The 21,415-nt window shown below is 39.1% G+C and overlaps 2 protein-coding genes across 2 annotated transcripts in view; both read right to left on the bottom strand.

The window, feature by feature from the left end:
• Positions 1 to 430: 430 nt before the first annotated feature.
• LOC139730791 (3-hydroxyisobutyrate dehydrogenase, mitochondrial-like) lies at positions 431 to 10,313 on the bottom strand. Its single transcript, XM_071641655.1, has 8 exons — positions 10,189 to 10,313; positions 7,880 to 7,890; positions 7,318 to 7,571; positions 6,672 to 6,793; positions 5,238 to 5,371; positions 3,033 to 3,109; positions 1,617 to 1,773; positions 431 to 589 (listed from the first exon to the last, which is right to left on the bottom strand). The coding sequence occupies exons 1-8, from the start codon at positions 10,280 to 10,282 to the stop codon at positions 431 to 433; spliced, it is 1,008 nt and encodes a 335-aa protein (XP_071497756.1). The 5' UTR covers positions 10,283 to 10,313.
• Positions 10,314 to 16,286: 5,973 nt separating this feature from the next.
• The window catches only part of LOC139730822 (uncharacterized), a 39,490-nt gene continuing 34,361 nt past the window's right edge, over positions 16,287 to 21,415 (bottom strand). Inside the window, exon 13 of the mRNA XM_071641692.1 lies at positions 16,287 to 17,946. Within this exon, the coding sequence (XP_071497793.1) occupies positions 17,878 to 17,946 (69 nt within the window). The 3' untranslated portion in view covers positions 16,287 to 17,877. The remainder of the gene's footprint in view (positions 17,947 to 21,415) is intronic.

Genomic DNA, 21,415 nt, shown 5'->3' with positions numbered 1-21,415 from the left:
AACACATGTGTAATGTTGCCACTTTTTCAATCGTAACATCCCATTCAAACATTTAAAACTGGTGACATATGACCACCATCCCTTCATTTCTTCTCTGCCTCAACTTAAGAACATACTCTGTAGCACTTCAGGATGCATACCAGTATGTACTCACGCCTTGATGTGATGCTATCCACAGGAGGTATTCAGCCTTATCATATTGGTCTCAAATTCTTGAGCATAATGTGTAGATTCAGAGATAAACATGTTGGTGTCATGGTAGTCAAGGAAGGGTAGCACAGGCAGACATAAGCCAGCTAAGGGGGAGGAGCGATGGGGAGGGGCCATGGGGAGGTAGCAGGGGCGATAAGGTTGGTGGAAGTCCAACAAAGGGGAGGGGTGGAGGGCAGGGAAAGGGGGGGGGGGGGGAGAGGGGGTGGAGAGAAGCTCTTCACGAGTCCGCGCTCTCCTTCAGAAACTGGTAGACGGAAGAGAAGTCCTTGAGGGAGTATCCCTGGTTGCACATCAGGCGGTAGATTTGGCAGCTGAGGGATCCCAGGGGGGTTGGTGTCTTGGTGGCCACAGATGCTGCACTAGACAGCCCCAAATCCTATCAGGTGTGATACAGGCACAACATCTTTAGAGCAAGAGTAGAGTGAAGTTACTTCTGGGGAGCATTTCATGAAGCATTTTGTCTGACAAACTTGTCGGACAAATTTGCTCTCAACCAATCCGATGCAAGGATTTCAGTAGCTTGTAACACTTTGTGAAAAAATATCTGACCAAAATGCTTATGAAATGCCCCCTGAAGACTTCTGGTGCCACATCATTCTAACATTATTATACAGATAGTTGTTGATTTGGAAATAACCGTTGACAAGGCAGGAAAGATCAAAACTACCATATGCCAAAGTCAGTTTGGATTGCTACATTTTTTCTGTTGCTATGGCAGTTGTAGTTATAATGCTCACCTGCTGATTAGGAGCCACTTAAAAGTGAGAACCATGTTAAAGTGGCAACAACTTCTATGTGACATAACATTTCACAATGTGCTATTTCCATTGCATTTAGTGTGACTGCAACCCACTTAAGTGAGCCATCCAGTCTTAGCACTTGTTTTGGCTTACAACTGTGTGATCTTGTGCATATCTAGTTGACTATTTCTATTCAGGGGGAATTTACCCTAAATATGTAAGCAGATAGAGAGAACGCAACGATATTAGGAGAACACATCAGTGAATTTCACAGAAAATTGGACAATCCATTCAAAATTTATGAATTTGTAAAGTTTAGGTGCTATCATCGCTGGATGAGAAGAATACAACAGTTCTTGCCATCACTGCAGAACAACAATATATTACAACAAAAAATATTAAGAGAATTCAGCAACCTTTCATTTTTCTAGCATAATGAGACCAACTGACATACCTTTTTCAAATTGAAGGGGGATTGATATTCCCCTTGTAAACGTATATGTCAGTAACAAATTGAAGCAATGAGTCTTTTTCATTAAGAGTGCCATTCTATGAAATTTTCTTCAGATATTCTTTATATTCTTGTTCTTTGGTGACTTCACAAACTCTTGTCGTCTTCTTATCCCAGGGGTGTACACATGCAGCCTCGGGTTTCACACGTACCTTTGCCATGAGCGCAGTGCCAAACCCGCCCTGGTAGTTGTTGCTTGAGGGCACCCCTTCCATCACTCCCGGGACTGGGTTGTAGGTGTCACAGGACCAGGATCGCCCCGTGCTTGTACTCATGATGTCTGCCAGAACCTTCTTGTCCAAACCAAGCCTGAAAAAAAAAAATGTGTAAAACCACACAGGGTCATCTCCCTGGCTTCAAAGTGCACTGTACATAATGCTTTCTCAACACCGGAGTATGATAAATGACAAGTTACCACCAACATGAAAACCTCACAGCAGGGAAAACCTATATTCATGTTAAGACAATAAATGGCTGTAGCACACTATGATATACTGAATATTTTTGTTTAGGGGTTATTGTCTTACTGAATAACATCACTGAATTTCAATCATGAGCACTTCACAAAAATAGCTAAAGACAGTACAGCAGACACAGCTTGAAAACAATCACACAGCAATGAGGGCAAAAGAGACAAAACAAAAACTAATAGAAGACACACACAAAAAGGCCACACTCATGGACTTTGACTTAGAGGAAGTGAAAGAATCATAAATGGGCTTTGATTTGCTGCAGGCAGCTCTGAGGTAGGACTAATTGGCATAGCTTTTTTTTTTTTTTTTGGTAGGATTCATCTGTGGAAAGGCAATCTAATCAGAGGCACATAATACTAAAGGATTAGGTACATGTGGAATGGCTGTAGGAATTACAATGGACTTTATAAAGTGCCGAGTGGTTTCACAGCATCATCCCACGCCCAAAACCAACCATCAGATTTTTTTTTTTTTTAAAGGAGTGTTGGGCAAAAGTATTCCCCATGTCCTAACTTTTCCTTTTGCTTGTTTGCATGCGTTCCATTTTTTCCTTCTCCGAGAGTATACTTCTGTTTACCATTTATATCTTCTTGTTGCATTGTGAATCCATTCTAGGTGAAAAATATTCATCCCTGAATTTAAAACAAAATAAAACAAAACAAAGCACACAAAAAACCCCCACCAAAACCTTCCTGCAAACAGTTCTGCCCATATCAAGGTATAAAAAGCACAAGACAAGCATATAGGGAGCTTTAGATTTTGACGCATGGACGTTTGAGACGGCGCTTGCGCTGGACGTTCTCCTCTTCCCTGCGTTGTGCTGAAAAGTAGCTTTAGATTACGCTGGGAGGCAACGTATAAAAAAATAAAATGGCGCCCCCAATATGATCAGTATATCAAGTAGCTCTCTATGTTGCAAACTGTGCGGACGTAAAAATAGCCCAGTACGCGTAGTGAAAAACTCAGGAGACGCAAGCTAAAAATAGATTGACTTGACGTGCTCTTCTGCGCATGCTCAGAACATGTTTTTTTCCCCTCTGAACGTCCGCGCGTCAAAATCTAAAGCTCCCTAATGCAGAAGTATTGAGGACTTACCTTATGCCAAGATGCATAACCTCTGATGTGCCAATCATGGATATCGCCAGCATCATGTTATTGCAAATCTTGGCAGCCTGTTCAAGAAAGTGAAACAGAACCATATGTCAATTACTTCTCAGTTGACAAAACTGACATACCTGAATATGAAACTGTTTCATAGTTAAAGGGTGTGTACAGTTCTGGTCGAGGTGAGGATTTAGCTTTTAACATTTAGCAAGACATTCACAAATCACTCTATGAGATGTCAAAGAGCATGCAATTCTAAGGGGTATCAAAAGTTTATTTGATGAAAATCGGTTTTGAAGTGGCCGAGATATCCAAAAACAAGGAAAAGTAGAAATTACGCGGTGCGTAATATATGTCCCCGCCGGAAGTAGCATTTTGTAGCAAAATGTGCAATATAGGTAAAAAATCAAGGTCAAAGGTCAAAGAAGTCAAAGGTCAAAATTCTGTGTAAAAGTTTTGAAGCCCTCACCTAGTGCCATCACATAAAGCAAACGGAATCGAAATTGGGTTAGAAATGGCGAAGGAGTAGCATTTTATAGCCAATGTACAATACAGGTCAAAAATCAAGGTCAAAGGTCAAAGAAGGCAAAGGTCAAAATTCTGTGTAGAAGTTTTGAAGCCCTCACCTAGTGCCATCACATAAAGCAAACGGAATCAAAATCGGGTTAGAAATGGCGAAGGAGTAGCATTTTGTAGCCAATGTACAATACAGGTAAAAAATCAAGGTCAAAGGTCAAAGAAGGCAAAGGTCAAAATTCTGTGTACAAGTTTTGAAGCCCTCACCTAGTGCCATCACATAAAGCAAACGGAATCGAAATCGGGTTAGAAATGGCGAAGGAGTAGCATTTTGTAGCAAAATGTACAATATAGGTCAAAAATCAAGGTCAAAGGTCAAAGAAGGCAAAGGTCAAAATTCTGTGTAGAAGTTTTGAAGCCCTCACCTAGTGCCATCACATAAAACAAACGGAATCGAAATCGGGTTAGAAATGGCGAAGGAGTAGCATTTTGTAGCAAAATGTACAATATAGGTCAAAAATCAAGGTCAAAGGTCAAAAAAGGCAAAGGTCAAAATTCTGTGTAGAAGTTTTGAAGCCCTCACCTAGTGCCATCACATAAAGCAAACGGAATCGAAATCGGGTTAGAAATGGCGAAGGAGTAGCATTTTGTAGCAAAATGTACAATATAGGTCAAAAATCAAGGTCAAAGGTCAAAGAAGTCAAAGGTCAAAATTCTGTGTAGAAGTTTTGAAGCTCTCACCTAGTGCACACACGGACACACGGACGGACACACGGACGGACACACGGACGGACACACGGACACACACACGTACGGAGCCCGTTTCATAGTCCCCTGCTCGAACTCGTTCGGCGGGGACAAAAAAGGTGAAACAAAGATATCCTAATAAAGTTGTGGCATGTAGTCTTTTATTATTATCACTTTTTTGGATATCTCAGCCATTCGAAAACCAATTTTCATCAAATAAACGTTGAATCCTTCTTAAAATTACATGCTCTTTCATATTTCATAAGAGGTTTCTCATTATCTCACTTAGGAATGTTAAAAACATGAATCCCCACCTCAACCAGTACTGTACAGCCCCTTTAAAGTTGTTTTGGGCTTTTTAAAAAGAATCTTAATATAATATGATACCAGTACCAAATAAAACTAATGAGAATTTATTTTGCATACATGAATTCATACTTTTACTAATGACATGTGTACAATCTGGGAAAAACTCACTTGCCGGCTTGTAAGAAATTTACCAGGTAAAAATGTTCACTCTCACAGAAATGAACATACTGTATATGCTGAATATTTCGCAAGGTATTTATTTTAGTGAACTTTGCGAGTCGGGTGCTATTTGCAAATTTAAAGACACACAAAAATATTGACTCTAATTCTGACATGTATGTGACGTGCATGCACGCATACATTTCTCTGTTCAGTACTGTACTCCATGATTGTGAAGTTAACCACTCATGAAATCGTCAGGAAGTCCCGATTCACAAAAATTTAGACTAGCTAAATATATGGTGTATACTGTAATCTGTTAATCCAGCATCCAGTATGGACAGTCACTAATTGGCCATAGTAAAGTTAAGTCATAATGCATCAATTCTTGGAAACCTTGATCATATGCTGCAAGCTTCACTGATACCATTGATGTATCACCATGGCAACTGAAGCACTACCTACCTCCCCAGTGCCCACTGGTCCTGTGTGGACCACATTCTTCCCCATGTTCCGGAGCAGTTCCTCCACAGCTTTGAACTCCTCTGACTTCCCACCAACCATAAATGTGAGGATTCCGTCCCTGGCAGCATTTACACCTGGGCAAAGGACGATAAATTGGAGGGTGTAATGAAAAAGGAAAGATTGATCAATAAGACAAAGGAAAGATAGATTAAAGGACAAGTTCACCTTTATAGACACGTGGGTTGAGTGAATGCAGCAATATTAGTAGAACACATCAGTGAGAGTTTGAGCAAAATCGGACATCGGATCAAAAGTTATGAATTTTTGAAGTTTCTGCTCAGTTACGGCTGGATGAAAAGACTACTATAGCTTATGATGTCACATGAGTACAACGATATAAAGAAAGAATAAAGAAAATTCAACATATTTCCATTTTTCTCGCATAACAAAAGAACACTCCACTTCTCTCTTTCAGAAGGCAGGGGGAATAATATTACCCTTAACATACGTCAGCAGCAAGTCGAAGAAATGTGCAATTTATTCAAAAAGTAAAGTTTTGTGAAATTCTCTTTTTATTTTCCTTATATAGTTGTACGCATGTGACATCATACACTGTAGTAGTCTTCTCTTCCAGCAGTGACTGCGCAGATACTTAAAATATTCATAACTTTTGAACGGATTGTCCAATTTTCCTCAAACTTTCACCGATGTGTTCTACTAATATTGCTGCATTCTCTCAATCCTTATGTATATGAAGGTGGACTTGTCCTTTAATAAGAGAAAGGAAAGAAGGAGAAAGGAAAGATAGATCAACAAGAGAAATCATAAACTTGAAGAAGAAGAAAATATGTCTGCCAGTGATGTGATATTGGTGAAAAAAGGATGTTGACACCCACAGCACAGTCAATGATAACAGCCTTCTTGATTGTGTTTACAACTTGCTTTTAGTCAATTTCCATTTAAATTTATTCTCTATCATTCTATCACAATCTGGAATTAACTATGCTTTAAATAAAAAATGCAAAACTCTGCACATTTATGATGCATGCATGTACCTTCTCAAAATGTACCGGTATTTTATCAAATGGGATTATGGGGACAGCATACATGCATTACATACATGTACCTCCCCCCACCCCCATGGAGAAGGGGGGGGGGGGTGGTAGATGGTGTCCATTTGAACACATTGAGATTCTATCCCCCTATGGATGCCATCTGCCAAGCTTGGTAAAAATCTGTCATGGAGTTTTAAAGAAAACGCTGAAAATGTAAAAAGTTTATGCGCGACAGACGATGGACAAATGGACAACACGTTATGCACTATGCATGACACGTGATGGATGCCGCACAATGAATGATCGCAATAACTCACTCGATTGAGCCAAATGCAGACACTGGTCAGTATTTTATCCTATATGGATTGACTTCTATTACCTCCTGACACCGGTGCATCCATGAATGTGGCGCCTTTCTGCTCAGCAAGAGCAGCTACATCCTTTGTCACAGCTGGGTCTATGGTACTACTGTCTATGAGCAAGCTGCCTGACTGCACTTTTCTGAAAACAGTGTTGGTGGAAAACAAAAGAAAACAAGAAGTGACCCAGAGAGTGTTATCCATATTACATTCATAATAATAACATCAATTAAATGTCACTTCTTTTAAAGTTGCACCATTCCTTAATAGTTTTGTCAAAGTTCAAAACATTCTACAAACACTTTGAAATGCACATTCATACAGATGACATACATGTACATGGCAGTAAAATAAATGCTGAAATCTATCATTAATGTATACCACTTATAAATAAGCTCTTTAGCTACTGTTTTCATCTGGCCACGACAGAAATGAATACAACTGGCAGCATTATCTGACTCATGAATACACAACTATGGCACTTCAGGCTTTTGGCTTCATAAAAAGACAGATATAGACAAGAAAGAAACAGAGAGAGAGGGGAAAAAAAAAGATAGCATGGAAGAAAGAAACAACGAAGAAGAATGAACAAAAGGAAGGCACGACAAAATGAAAAAGAAAAGTGAGGGTGGAGCAGCCAGTGAGTTTGCACAGTGTGTGTCTTACGATAATATGCCATTCTCCCCTGTGTAGACTTCCAAGACATTCGGGCTTGAAGGCAACATGGTGATGATTCTATCAGCCTTCTCCGCCACCTCAGCCGGAGTGTCAGCCACATCGGCCCCTAGTTGGGCTATGCTGGCCACTGCCTCGGGGTAGACATCACAGACCACCAGGGGGAAGCCCTTGTCCAGAAGATTCCTGGCCATGTGACCGCCCATGTTGCCCAGACCAATGAAACCTATAGGGGTCATGGAGGCCTGAAAGGTAGAAAGAAGCAAACGAATGTTGTTTTATGTCGAGCTGCTAGTTTGTGTGTTCTTCTCCTCCAAAATTAATGTCAAAACAGACTAAATCTTGGAGATGGAATAAGATAAAAGTGCTGTGTGAAAGACATCTGTCTTTGGAAAAGTAAGAGCTGTATATGAACTTACAATAGCAGAGTGAAAAACTGATACAATCACTGAAACACAAGTAAGTTTATCTTCCACTGCCTTGCCCCTCTTCTCTAAATTTCCTTCTCTTTTCCATAATCATAAACAAACTGTTATCATCTATAGAGACTTACCATTCCTCGCACTGAATATCAAAAGTAGCGCAGCAATGATCCAAATGTGATGACATGAAAGAAAGGAAACAAACAAATAAACAAATTAGATCATTCAAAAAGACAACAAAAATTAAACATATGTTATGTCAACAATAACATCACAAAACATTAAAAAAAAAATGCTGAACTCACAGTAGATGACAGTTACAGTTACACCATCTCTGGTATAGTTCAAGCTGCTTTATTCTTCATAATGATATGTGATCATGATCTCAATAGACACAAATGCTGATAATAGCCATTGACATCTGGTGCTATCCCCCTGGCACTCATGCACATATCCACTACCATTTTGCATTCATGGCTTGCCAATAATTCAGCTTGGATGTTGCACAGAGAGCTATGGCAAAGGATGGATTGATATCCTTTTTTCCCCTAATGTTATCCCATCACATCACTCTCAGAGGATTTTTCCATAACAGACTTACGTTTCTGAACTTACACTGACAGTAGATTCATAAGCCGGGGAAAGTCAAATAATTTGATTGGTTTTCATCATTGCTCAGTCAATTTATGCAATTTTTTTCATCAATTTTTACCAAATTATAACTCACAACTGGCAGCAGAGAGCAGTCTTGAAATCAGAATTTTATCACATCCGAGTTCTTTTCAAGCCTTTTCAAATAAAACTCTACATTTTCTGGCATAAATTTGTCGACCTCTTCCTGCCAAACTTTTCTTGTGCAAGACGTGGTTTGCAAGTTGGCTGGCTAACAATGCTAACTTACATTGTGCTAGTACTACATTTGTGGTGGTATTGATACTCTAGTCTAGACATGTCTGTGGACTCTAGATCTCGCTAGTAGAAATCTACTAAATTACAAGTCGAACTCCACATAAACTTCGGCAATTGTGCACTTTACGGCCCTATATAATCGGTATCTCATTCGCCGTATGCCAAGGTGGTATCCCATGAACCACCACGCACTGAGCAGCTGGCGAGCTTCTCTTGCTGTATGGAACGCCGTTTGACAAGTGATAAGGTCACTAAAAGCCTGCCTCACTCACTGCGCTTTCTGCGGAGCGGACACATCGAACACTGCACGATCGCAATTTCGGGTGCCTTTGCTCTCCACCATATTAATGTTGCATCTCAGAAAATTGCTATGATCATGGTGCAAAGTGTGTGAAAGTTGGCAGCAGTCTGCGATTCAATAGATTCCATTTTTGAACATCCTAGCTTGCGCCAGCTCGCCACAACAGTTTCATGAATATTTTTATGCCTCCTTCATCTATCCCGATCCTACCCCATCACAAATCGCGCAAACCCATCACGCAGGTGAGGCTTGTGTGTGTGTGTGTGTCCATGTACTGGCTGCCCATAAATCGGTAGCTATCCACACTTCGCACGGCGTCTGGTTAGGCTCGTTTAAACGGTAACTGTGTAGACGAAATAAAACACTATTCAGACTGACGAATTGGGATAAGATTTTGGGTTTTTTAATTATAATTTCACAGAATTTTGCCAAGGCCGCGAGTGGACATATGTCCTCTGCAAATAGTTTAATTAGTGATCCCCTGCTTATGATATAACACAGAATTCATTCAGTGAAAATCATGATTGAAGCACGGAAATTTACCACTCGTGTTCCGTTCATTGCGTGCCAATGCACAGCACGTAACTGACAGCACCCTGTTTGTCTAGCTAGGGTCTGCTGCGCTCGCGCTCGATCACGCCGCGTCGCGCCGCGCAAGGAAGGCCGTTTTAGAGCAACCATGTATGTCAGATGTGGCGTACCGTAAGTGCTTTCATATGCACACACACACACGTTGACACATTCACACACACTGCATCCCAATGCGAAATCTCTCACACATGCACACATGCACACGCCGTCGAACCCGCGATGCCTGATAGGTACTAGTACTCAAATTCGCACGCACTGCTCGATTAGGGTAAAATCTCGCATTGATAATAATAGGGCCGTAGTTTACCAAATAAAGTGCACAATTGTCTAAATAAACTTTATAAAGGGAAAACACACACACACACACAAAAGTTACAGAGCCAAACAGGCATGGTGATAGATAAAATACTGAAGATCTCCTGTAATTTACTAGCACATCGCCTGTAAAAATGGGAAGCTCGTGTCGTGTAACGTAGAATCTAACTTAGGTTTTGGCTTGGGTTTTGCGATTTACATGTAACGGATGAGTAACATGAAAGGCAATATATGGGACCACCAATCTAGGTCTCTACCTCTTCCCTAGGCCAGAAAACAGTGGCCAGATCGAAATCTGTTAAATAACAACAGATAAAAGGATACCTGAGTGATCTCTTCCAGATATACATTCTGATAGCCTTGCTGTCACTACTGGAGCAGCTTTAGTGAAACGAGAAGCAAGAAAATTAGCCAACATGATCGCATCAGTCTCGTTTACGTTTGCGAAGTTACCGAACTCTGCGCTAATCGATCTTCATCGATTTAATATTGTGCGATCGATATAAATTTGCTCTCTTTCTCGTCCTCGTACTTTGCTCAGAAGGGGCGCGGTCGTGGGCGTGTCCGTGTATTAGAAACTTTACCAGGCGGGAATGTCTGCAGACTATGCCTTCTCAATAGAGAGTGAAATATGACTGAATTTATACGATTTTAACTGCTTTCATTTGATTTCTTAGTAATTCCTTCATTATGGGGAGTACAATTAAAGTACATGAAGCTGAATCTCAAAGTGTGAATCAATCATAATGTGTAGTTAGTTATCAGAGATAGTATCAAGGCTGACTTTCATGCAGTACGTGTATGCAATAAAATAGTAAAAAGAGCAGAAGAAAAGATGCCACAGAAGCAAAAACTTGATGAGAAGATTAAGCATATGCTGATTTGCAGCAGACACATTTGGTAAAGTGAAGTACATTGTAGTGATTGCTGGTCTCATTTTTACTCCACTAAACAGCCTTAGTGTGAGAAAGAAACTTCGTGTGGGAATAACTCCTCTGATGAAGATGTATGTATATACAACACATGCAGGATATATCAAGCCTTTGAAGTGTTTCATGTGAATACTACAGTCAAACCTGCCTTAGCGGCCACCTCTCTATAGCGGCCACCTGTCTATAGCGGCCACTGAAAAATCCCCCCGAGAGAAAAGCCATGTTAAAGACCCTGTGTATAGCGGCCACCTGTCTAACGCGGCCAGCGGCCACAAATTTTGTTTCCCGCGGTAGATTTTAACCTGTCTATAGCGGCCAAAAACCCGATGGAGCCGTAGCCGAGCTGATAATTCAGGGCCCCGTCTTATAAAGCCTTCAAATCGATCACAAGTCCCCAAATCAATCACAACTTGCATTGCAGTTCACAAGAAACTTGTGATTGATTTCTATCACAAGTCTTTATAAGACAGGCCCCAGGGTGTTTTTCTGCTTTTTAGCCGTGCCAGTCATTTCTGGGCAACATTCAGTGATCGCCACCGTTGCATTCATCACTTATTCAGTCACAATAATGCACTAATTCATGACTGTGCACATGCTACATCTAGTGTACTGTGCAACAATTTCATAAACACCGGCATTGTTCTACGCATGATACACACGTGTGCATACGTACACACATAAATACAACAATGATACATGTACATGTAGGCAATGCACACAAAGTTGGATTACCTGTCTATAGCGGCCACCTGTCTATAACGGCCACTTTTTCCGTATCCCTTGGGTGGCCGCTATAGACAGGTTTGACTGTACTTTCTTTCAGTATTTTTCCCTCCTGCTCTCTCCGTTGATCCTCCATCCCCTCTTGACTCGCTGACCCCTCCCCCTCTGTGTGTGTGTGTGTGTGTGTGTGTGTGTGTGTGTGTGTGTGCGTGTTTGTGTGAGTACAAAATATGGTGACGCATAATAACACAATGACACAAAACATTCCACTTTGCACATGATTTTATTGCAAACCACAATCTTTGTTGCATCCATGTGGCCATATTCTTTAAGATGAACCTTTTTCATCCAACGCAACTGCCCTCATCATGTAAATGCAGTATCACATTACGTCTTTTTCCATATTTGTTAAAAATACTTTCTCCTGACTGGTGTTGTAACATGCTATGTGAACAAAATCCATTGAATACAAGCATCAAAATGACACATTTCCAGGAGTTCAGCAGAAGATAAGAACAATGGAGCAGAGTGGTGAAAACTGCAATGACAACCATATACTCACTGCATTATATTCCATCATTATTACATAATCATCGCAATTAATTCTCCCGTGTGTCTTGGTGTTCTGTATACAGTACAGTAACAAACTCCAAATATCTCCCAAAAAGTACCACACTATTCTTTCCTTCTTATTTTGAGAAGGAAATAAAATATTTCTAAATTCTTATGGCAGCAGAGTACCCATGATGACCATACTCCACCTTGTTTATATCCATAGTGAGAAATGGTGCACAAAATTCAACTACCAACTTCCTTGTCGTGGTCAACAAATGATCAGCAACATATTTTCTCTAAGGTACAAAGAAAAGACAGAAAAAACAAGAATGAGAAGGAAGAATTCAGAGGAGAGAGTGAGAAGGCAATAATAGAGAAAACATGTCAAAGTTGAAAATCAAACCAGAGAAAAAGAGTGTGCTGTTTATGAGTTATATCTGACACCTGTGCACGTTGTGTAATCATGGTAAGTGAAGACAAAAATATTGGCTCCACGTATACATGACAAATCTTGCAGCTTTCTTTTCATTCTTGTGTTTAACAAAATAGGCTGTACACTGTTCAGTATTCACAAATAATTTGTATCAGTGCATGGCAATTCACACTGAGCTCATAACTAGACTACATAACTAAACAAGAAAAAATACTGGAAAAAATGTGACATATACAGTATTACAAAACATTATACTCTCTTCTTGAATAAAAAAAGTAAACAAAATTATTGTAATACAGATGACTTATACTTAATGTCATACATATGGTTGTTTGGTAGCACTATTTAACATGTACATTAAACAAAGAATACTATGTAATTCAAATATGGCTCAAAGGATTACGCTCGCATCTTCATTCTTTCATCGATTTCTTGATAAGCAGGATTCTTCAGACCCTTGATGTATGTGTTTCTTGAGTATTAAAGATGGCAGCACTTCACAAGGGCAATACAAAAAGACAGCAGACATATCGATGAAAAGATCAAAGTAGATACATATATACATATAGACAGATGGATAGATACTGTAAAGTAAGAAAGCATGAAATTTTCACAAAGTGCCACAGGCATCCAATGCATTATAGTGAAGACATGACCTTTCGCATGCATTTTAATTTTACGAATCTTGGCTCTAGCGAAATTTGCAAGATAAAATTCACGTAAAAATTTCTGGTTTTACAGTAGATGAAAATAGATAGAAAGATAGATAAATAGATAGATAGATAGATATATGTAATAAAGCAGACAGAAAATAGATACACTGACAGACAGATGGATAGACAGATGCAGACATAGACAGATAGATAGACAAATAGATAGATATATAAACAGACAGACATACAGACAGACAGACAAATAGATAGGTCGAGAAAGAGAGTGTATTACTCAAAGATGAGAAAGTTCACAGCTATAGCCATGACTGACAGATGCATGTGGCGCAAAAATGTTTTGTGTGCAGAAATTTTCGTCCATTCCTTGCACAGTGACATCATTGCAAAAATACAAAAGCATGCAAGTAATATCTTGTTACTTATGTTCTATTCCCAACAATTTATGCCATCACCAGAGATGTGCTCACAGCCAGCTAAAATAGAAACATATGGAATTCATTGAAATTGATCGAGTGCAGACATTTGTCTTTACAGTAGTAGAGCCAATAACAATTACAACAAAATGTCATGTTGTCATCTACAAAAAGAAGGAATCCAACACTTCTCTAGTGGAAATCAAGAAGCTTGCATAATCTGCAAGCATACGCATCACACCAACTGATGGATAACTTCCTACATGCTAAAACACATGGGTGCCCAATGCATCAGAAATGGCATTTGTTTTATTAAATGCATAAAAACAAACCCTTCACGTGTAAAAGGAGCAAAACATGTGAGCCAATGTCAAAATGTCAAATCAATTTCGTACAAGTTCATGTCTCAATTTCAAACAAACTCCTTGAAGCACCTTGAAAACATGCACAGAACTTCAGCACATGAAATTGAATTCATGAACATTAGAACTCTTGCTGATGTACTGCAACCTGCACTGCATCAATTCCTGAGAGTAATAATTATATGGAAGACATGATTCGTGGAGAAAATCTGCTGATGTCAATGGCAGAAAAAAGGGAAAGTGAGGTCAGTATTCTCAGCAGCTTGTGATGACTTAAGTGGAAAATGCATAGCAACATTCAATTTGTTACAACCACTCAAAATTTTCCTTGAAAATGACTGGAAACTTAATCTAAGGGTCAATAAATGAAGCCTACAAAATTCAAATTTAAAAAAAAAAGTAATCACTTCCCCTGGTTGTTCAGTAGTTTAAGCTATCTGTTGACATATGCATTTCTCTATGTAACAATAACACACCAAGTTCAGGATCTGTCCCGTGAGCAGACAAATGGGGGCTTACATCTCTTAAGAAACTCACCTCATTGCTAAATATATCATATCTCTCTCCAACCACTTTATTCACCAGCATGCTATAAATCTAAGATGTTTCTGGTACAAGTGAAGATCATCTCTGCAAATATGGAATATACTGCAACACATGCATACATAGACCATAAAGTATTCATAAGGAAGCTATCAGGATTGCCTAGAATTATACATATATGCAAATATTGGACACAGCCACGTATACAAAGATTTGAATACATTTGTACACGGATGAACTGATTTCTAATCTGAACACACCGTCACAAACAGGACTACCAAGGCAAGCTTTGGGTATTATTAGGACTAGGAATGTGTGAGGTTTGCACATCAGGAAGTAGAAAAGGAAACTTTACACATCGGATGCAGATTGTGGGACAAAATAAATTTTTCTATAAATGAGCTTGTACAAATAATTCATTCTATCAACACAAGGGGGGGGGGGGGGGTTATGAAGTATCCACCCACAATCCACGGGCAATGTGACAATAGTATACATGAACCTTTCTTTTCACTCCCATTTTCTGTATGGTGGATGATAAATGCATCACAGTTGGCTGTCAAGAGTAGATCTATCTGGAAAGAGTTCGCTACATTGATAGTACATGCTTGACACCACTGAATAAACCATGATATATGCATAAAATGAGAATTTCTCTCATGCTTTAATGTATCATCTTAGAATAAATGCACAAACATAATGCATCAGAAATATTATTTTGATATGGGTGCATACATTTTCATTTACAACTCCCAAGCATGCTAAATACATGCATTCAATCATACTGACTTGATATGTCATACATTTCATATATTTTTGTTTTCAGAATCATATCCACATGATACATGCATACACAATATGCATACAATCTGCAACCATGTTCGTAACCCCTCCCAAAGTGTACTAGTTGTCAGATTCTGAAACATACTTTTCATTCCAAAGTTAACATAGGAATAAGTGCTCAGTCATTAGACCATATGCAAATATATCTAATTGAATTGTTTAACTATCCTTTGGAAAGTTACTTCCTACATACCAACAGATACAGACACAGACACACACATACACTTAAGTGCAGAATAACTATTAGTCAGTTCATCAGTTTATACATAGATTCCATGTGCGTGGAGATGACAGTGGCAAGGGGCCATTCAAATGGGTGTCAGGCAACCAAAATTTATATTTTAGTGGCCCGATTGGGCAACTACAATTAACAATGAATTGTTACTTTTGCTTTTATTTCCGACAACTACATATCTTTCTCCGGCCACCAAAATGTCAGATTTAAAGATTTTAGCAGCCAAATGGCCCACCAGACAACAAAGTTGGTGTTGAGCCCTGACATTGATATATATATTCATACTTAGTTTTGCATATAAACATCCCTCATCCTCGCACAACATCAAAGATCATTTCAGAACTTACATCATCATACAATATTATTCTGAGTTCATACCACAACACACATCACGTAACACCAAGTATTGCTGGAGTTTGGCACCAGATAGGAAAAATAATTACTCTGAAATAGGATGCTGTTCTTAGCCTAGCCAAGCTACTCTTTTCTCCCCCTAAAAGAAAGCCTCCTGTAATGCTACGATCCAAATTCGCTTCTTACTGTTGCGTGGTGTATAGTATCCATAAAGTTGTGTGGCCTTCCAACTGAGATAGACGCATTCGCATAATGATGTACAAATTTTGCCAACAAAAAGAAGTACTTTAGATGACAAACAAAGTTGTTTCGGCACTTGACTGCAGTACATAATGCTTTCCAACATTTTTTTTTTTTTTTTTTTTTGGGGGGGGGGTGTATATATTGCTTTGCCAAACTGAGGAAAATGTTACACAAAATTAATAGATTAAATGAAGCTTGTTCGCAATATCACAGGGAAGATCCCATAAAATTGTTCAAAGACAATGCAGTTTCGTGAAGTAGCAGGTAGCAAAGAAGAGAAGAAGAGTTGCAATACTTTGCATTTCTTCTACTGTCATGTAAGTGCAGACACCATGAAACATAAGCAAGTAGGGCTTAGAAAAGATAACTGCCCCAAGTTGAATGATTTTGACAAGCTTTCTTCTCTTTTTGTAATCATGAGGATCATCACACAGGTCTCAAAAACCCTCTACTGCATTTTACTTTTGGGCAGACACAATCTTATGCACTTTTAATATCTTCCAAATTTTATGGTCACTTGGCTTGTTGCAACTATCAGAAAGAGATGGGATTATACATAACAAACCATTTTAGTACAAAGTCGTTCTTTTTTTTTTTTACAATGGAATGATACATGGTCACTGAAAACGACATTTTTTCATAAATCATCTTTAACACCGGGAACTAAAATAATATAGGGTATCTGTGTACAAAGGCAGGCACATTTATCATATGGAAGAGCAGTCAGTTCTGTAGAGTGATATTAACAGTTTTCGCTTATTCAAGAAGGCACTTGCTTAAAGTACAAATTTCTAAAATCTTGAAGAAAGAGCAGTACACACTGTAAATTAAACTTTCAATTGCAGAAAAAGATCAAGGGTATGCATTGCATAGTAAGGAAAAGGCAGGTGGAACAAGGAACAATGTGTCCAGACCTGGGGGCATTTCATAAAGCATTTTGTCTGACAAAGTTGTCGGACAAAATTGCTCTCAGCCAATCAGATGCAAGGATTTCAGTAGCTTGTAACAGTTTGTCAGATAAATATCCGACCAAAACGCTTCATAAAATGCCCCCCAGTATACTGTGGATGCATCCACCATTGTACGTACATAAACCTGGGTGCATCACACATCATATAGCATAATCATTTGTCATTTTTTGACCAGCTCTACCACCCTACCTTTAATATCTCTCTTTGTGACCAAAATATAATTCAGCATCACCTTTATTCCCATTTCGTTAATTTTTTCTTTCACTACATATTTTTATCTGTATACGATGCTGTCTGTCAGTGTTACAAAATATATTCCATGACACATCAACAGATACACATAATCATAATGAGTTGAGAAAATATCCAGACAACATTGACTTCTCATCTTGACCGTCAGTTTTGCCCAGAAGAAATAAGTATCGATGGTCAGCGGAGACTCATCTGACCGCCAAAAGAGCATCATCAGGGACAGGCAAAGGTGGAGATGAGAGTTTGACGAAGCAGGTGCCAAGGTAACTGGAAGCCCCTCCCAATCTCAAACATACCATCATCCGGGGCAACGAGACAGATAGAGTGTTGCAAACGCCGTGTATAATACTTGAGGTGGCAAGGATGACGAAAGCATTCCATTCACTTTCATTCACGTGCGAGACACAGCTGTTAAGATATGCATCAAGCTCTCTTCTCTCTGTTTCTGTCTATCAGTTTGTTTTTACTTTCTTTCACTTCAGGTCACTTCAGTGGATCCAAGTCCATGATGGAGAAGTCATTGGATGAGCTGTTGTTTGTGGTGGGCGCCATCTGACAAAATGAAATGCAGAGAGAAAGAGAGATGAATAGAAGTTTAAAGTTGAATGAATATGAAGTATGAAGTTTAAACTCTGTGCTCGCGATGCTCTGAAATAATAGTGCCTCTCCTGTACAATGCATTGTGGGAGTTTTCACAATTACAGCTTCTATTTCCATGTCACGAAAGCACATTATCTTCAGGCATATTTTGGTATATGCTTCACAAGTTTTGGGGAAATATTAGAGAAACTTCAGGAGGGGCTTTTGATTTTTCATTTAAATACTTGCATTAGTAATAGTTTCAGCTAATTAGCAAAATATTAATTGATATCAAAATGTGATCTGACCACAGCTGACAATTAATTAACAAACTTTATTTTGATACCAAAATGACATCTGAACATACAATTTAGCTTAAGGTGCATGGATCATAGAAATTTGCCTTTCCCATTGACAGAAGCACAATTACCATGCAAAAGGAAACAGTTACAAACATACAGTGTAAGAATAATGCCTTTGAGTTGAAATCAAAGGACACTTCCACTAAACTCTCATAAAAACATCAGAAGGTGAAGTGAAATTGCTTGTGCATTTGAGTGCCAAATGTATCCCAGTATTAAAACTAGAGATATTTTGAGCAGTGCAAAAATGAACTTGACATTCAACTGCATAGTGAGATAATAATTGTGCGCTTTCCCTTTCTTTTTCTTATTTGAACGGGGAAGAGGACCAAATATACCCATTAATAAGGGTAGATTGACAATTTTTGTGAAACTGTGCAGAAGCATATGTAAGAATAACAAGGAAAAGTAGAAATTACGCGGTGCGTAACATATGTCCCCGCCGGAAGTAGCATTTTGTAACAAAATGTGCAATATAGGTAAAAAATCAAGGTCAAAGGTCAAAGAAGTCAAAGGTCAAAATTCTGTGTAGAAGTTTTGAAGCCCTCACCTAGTGTCATCACATAAAGCAAATGGAATCGAAATTGGGTTAGAAATGGCGAAGGAGTAGCATTTTGTAGCCAATGTACAATATAGGTCAAAAATCAAGGTCAAAGGTCAAAGAAGACAAAGGTCAAAATTCTGTGCAGAAGTTTTGAAGCCCTCACCTAGTGCTATCACATAAAGCAAACGGAATCAAAATCGGGTTAGAAATGGCGAAGGAGTAGCATTCTGTAGCAAAATGCACAATATAGGTCGAAAATCAAGGTCAAAGGTCAAAGAGGTCAAAGGTCAAAATTCTGTGTAGAAGTTTTGAAGCCCTCAACTAGTGCCATCATATAAAGCAAACGGAATCGAAATCGGGTTAAAAATGGCGAAGGAGTAGCATTTCGTAGCAAAATGTACAATATGGGTCAAAAATCAAGGTCAAAGGTCAAAGAAGTCAAAGGTCAAAATTCTGTGTAGAAGTTTTGAAGCCCTCACATAGTGCCATCACATAAAGCAAACGGAATCGAAATCGGGTTAGAAATGGCGAAGGAGTAGCATTTTGTAGCAAAATGTACAATATAGGTCAAAAAATCAAGGTCAAAGGTCAAAGAAGTCAAAGGTCAACATTCTGTGTAGAAGTTTTGAAGCCCTCACCTAGTGCCATCACATAAAGCAAACGGAATCGAAATCGGGTTAGAAATGGCGAAGGAGTAGCATTTTGTAGCAAAATGTACAATATAGGTCAAAGGTCAAGGTCAAAGGTCACGACTGAAATTCTGTGTAGAAGTTTCAAAGCTCCCATGTAGTGCTATCATATAAAGCAAACAGAATCAAAATTGGCTCATAAATGACAGAGAAGTAGCAAATTGAAGATTTTGATCACACACGGACGCACACACGGACACACGGACGGACGGACGGACGGACGGACACACGGACGGACACACGGACACACACACGTACGGAGCCCGTTTCATAGTCCCCTGCTCGAACTCGTTCGGCGGGGACAATGAACCAAGAAATTGTATAAAGCTACCACAAAAATCAAAGATGCCTGATATCTGTACTTTAGTGGAGTAATTGAAGTTCTGAATATAGGTCATTTCTTTATTCATTAAATTGACAGCAAATTTCAAACTACATAAATTCATCGTCGATCAGTCAGCAGAATTTTTTTACGTAGGTAACTAAAATATTCTAAAACATAATGAAAAGGTACTACAGAGCTGCAGGAGAATAATGAATTCAGAATAATCACAGGAAGAGTATTTCAAAATTTCTTAATGTCAGTTTTGACTAATTTGATCCTTTTTTTTTCTTTGGGGGGGGGGGGTTGTCTGTGACATGAATTACATTAATGCAATAATTGGATGTTTACAGAGACAAACAAGGATATATTCATATTGATCAGGTGGGTGCTTAGGTATTTGATGCCTGGATAGTAAAAAGATATATGAAGCTAAATGTGGGCTACAGTTGCGTATCTGAAATTGTTGTGAGGGGAACCTCTATGAGCTGTGTAAGCTCTAACATACTAAGGTGGATTCAAAGAATGTGGAAAATGTGTATCACGACAATGAAGACATCTATACAGTTCATAATAATCTACAGCTACAACTACGTTTAAACAATTTATCTTTAAATAATGCATGCACATGCACATTGAAGATAATCATAGATGTAGACACAGTAGGTGGAAAATAGAAAGAGTGAATTCTACAGAGCTTAATCTAAATTGGTGAAATACAGGAGACTTCTCATGACAGAGACTCCAACTCTCCCGCTTTCGATGGGAGATCTCCCGCCGAAAGCCCACTTTTGCAAAATCTCCCGTTCTCCCGACTGAGATTTAATTTCTCCCGCCCTGGCTCTGTGTCTCCCGTTTGAAATGATTTCTTACTTTTTGTCTTCGTATGTTGAAAAATAAGCCTTAGATAGCACGAGAGAGCATCAAGAACCCTAATTATTACAGCTTCCGGGGCCCAAGCTGGCCCTGGACCCCGGCCGCAAGGAACTTTGCGCTCGTGATATGCGCTTCGCGCACATCAAGTTGGAGTCTCCCGTTTGCTAGGGGTTTCAGGCGGGAGAATCTCCAGATCAGAAGGTGCTTAGAGTTGGAGTCTCTGTCATGATATGAAATGACTATACTCTTTCTGACTGCAAAGTTAGAGAGAAATATAATTGATAATGGACAGTGCAAAACATAAGCACTGGCTATGATGCTCGTGTGCTTGCATGTGGTGTGCAGGACACTGTTATGATGTGACTACCAGTGCACCCTGTGGGAAAACAAAATGTTGTTCAGGATTCTGCTGTCCTTGGGTGATGAAATATCCACCTATTTCAACACATTTACTGGAATGGTGTGGTGTACCAGTCATAGAAGTACAACTAAAACAGTTTGCAGTAAACCACCGACGCTGAAAACCACTACCATGAATATGAGCTACCATTATACATGTGTGGCAGAAGGTACAATGACTAAGTTGTCATGGATAGATAGGAATCAACACAAAATTTTATTCAAGTATTTGATGGCACTAATCTTGGAA

The sequence above is a fragment of the Diadema antillarum genome, unplaced genomic scaffold (assembly GCF_040938485.1).
Source record: "Diadema antillarum isolate AM-2024a unplaced genomic scaffold, OU_Dant_1.0 seq00000338_RagTag, whole genome shotgun sequence".
Classification (NCBI taxonomy): domain Eukaryota; kingdom Metazoa; phylum Echinodermata; class Echinoidea; order Diadematoida; family Diadematidae; genus Diadema; species Diadema antillarum.
This window is presented reverse-complemented; position numbering and strand designations above follow the sequence as displayed.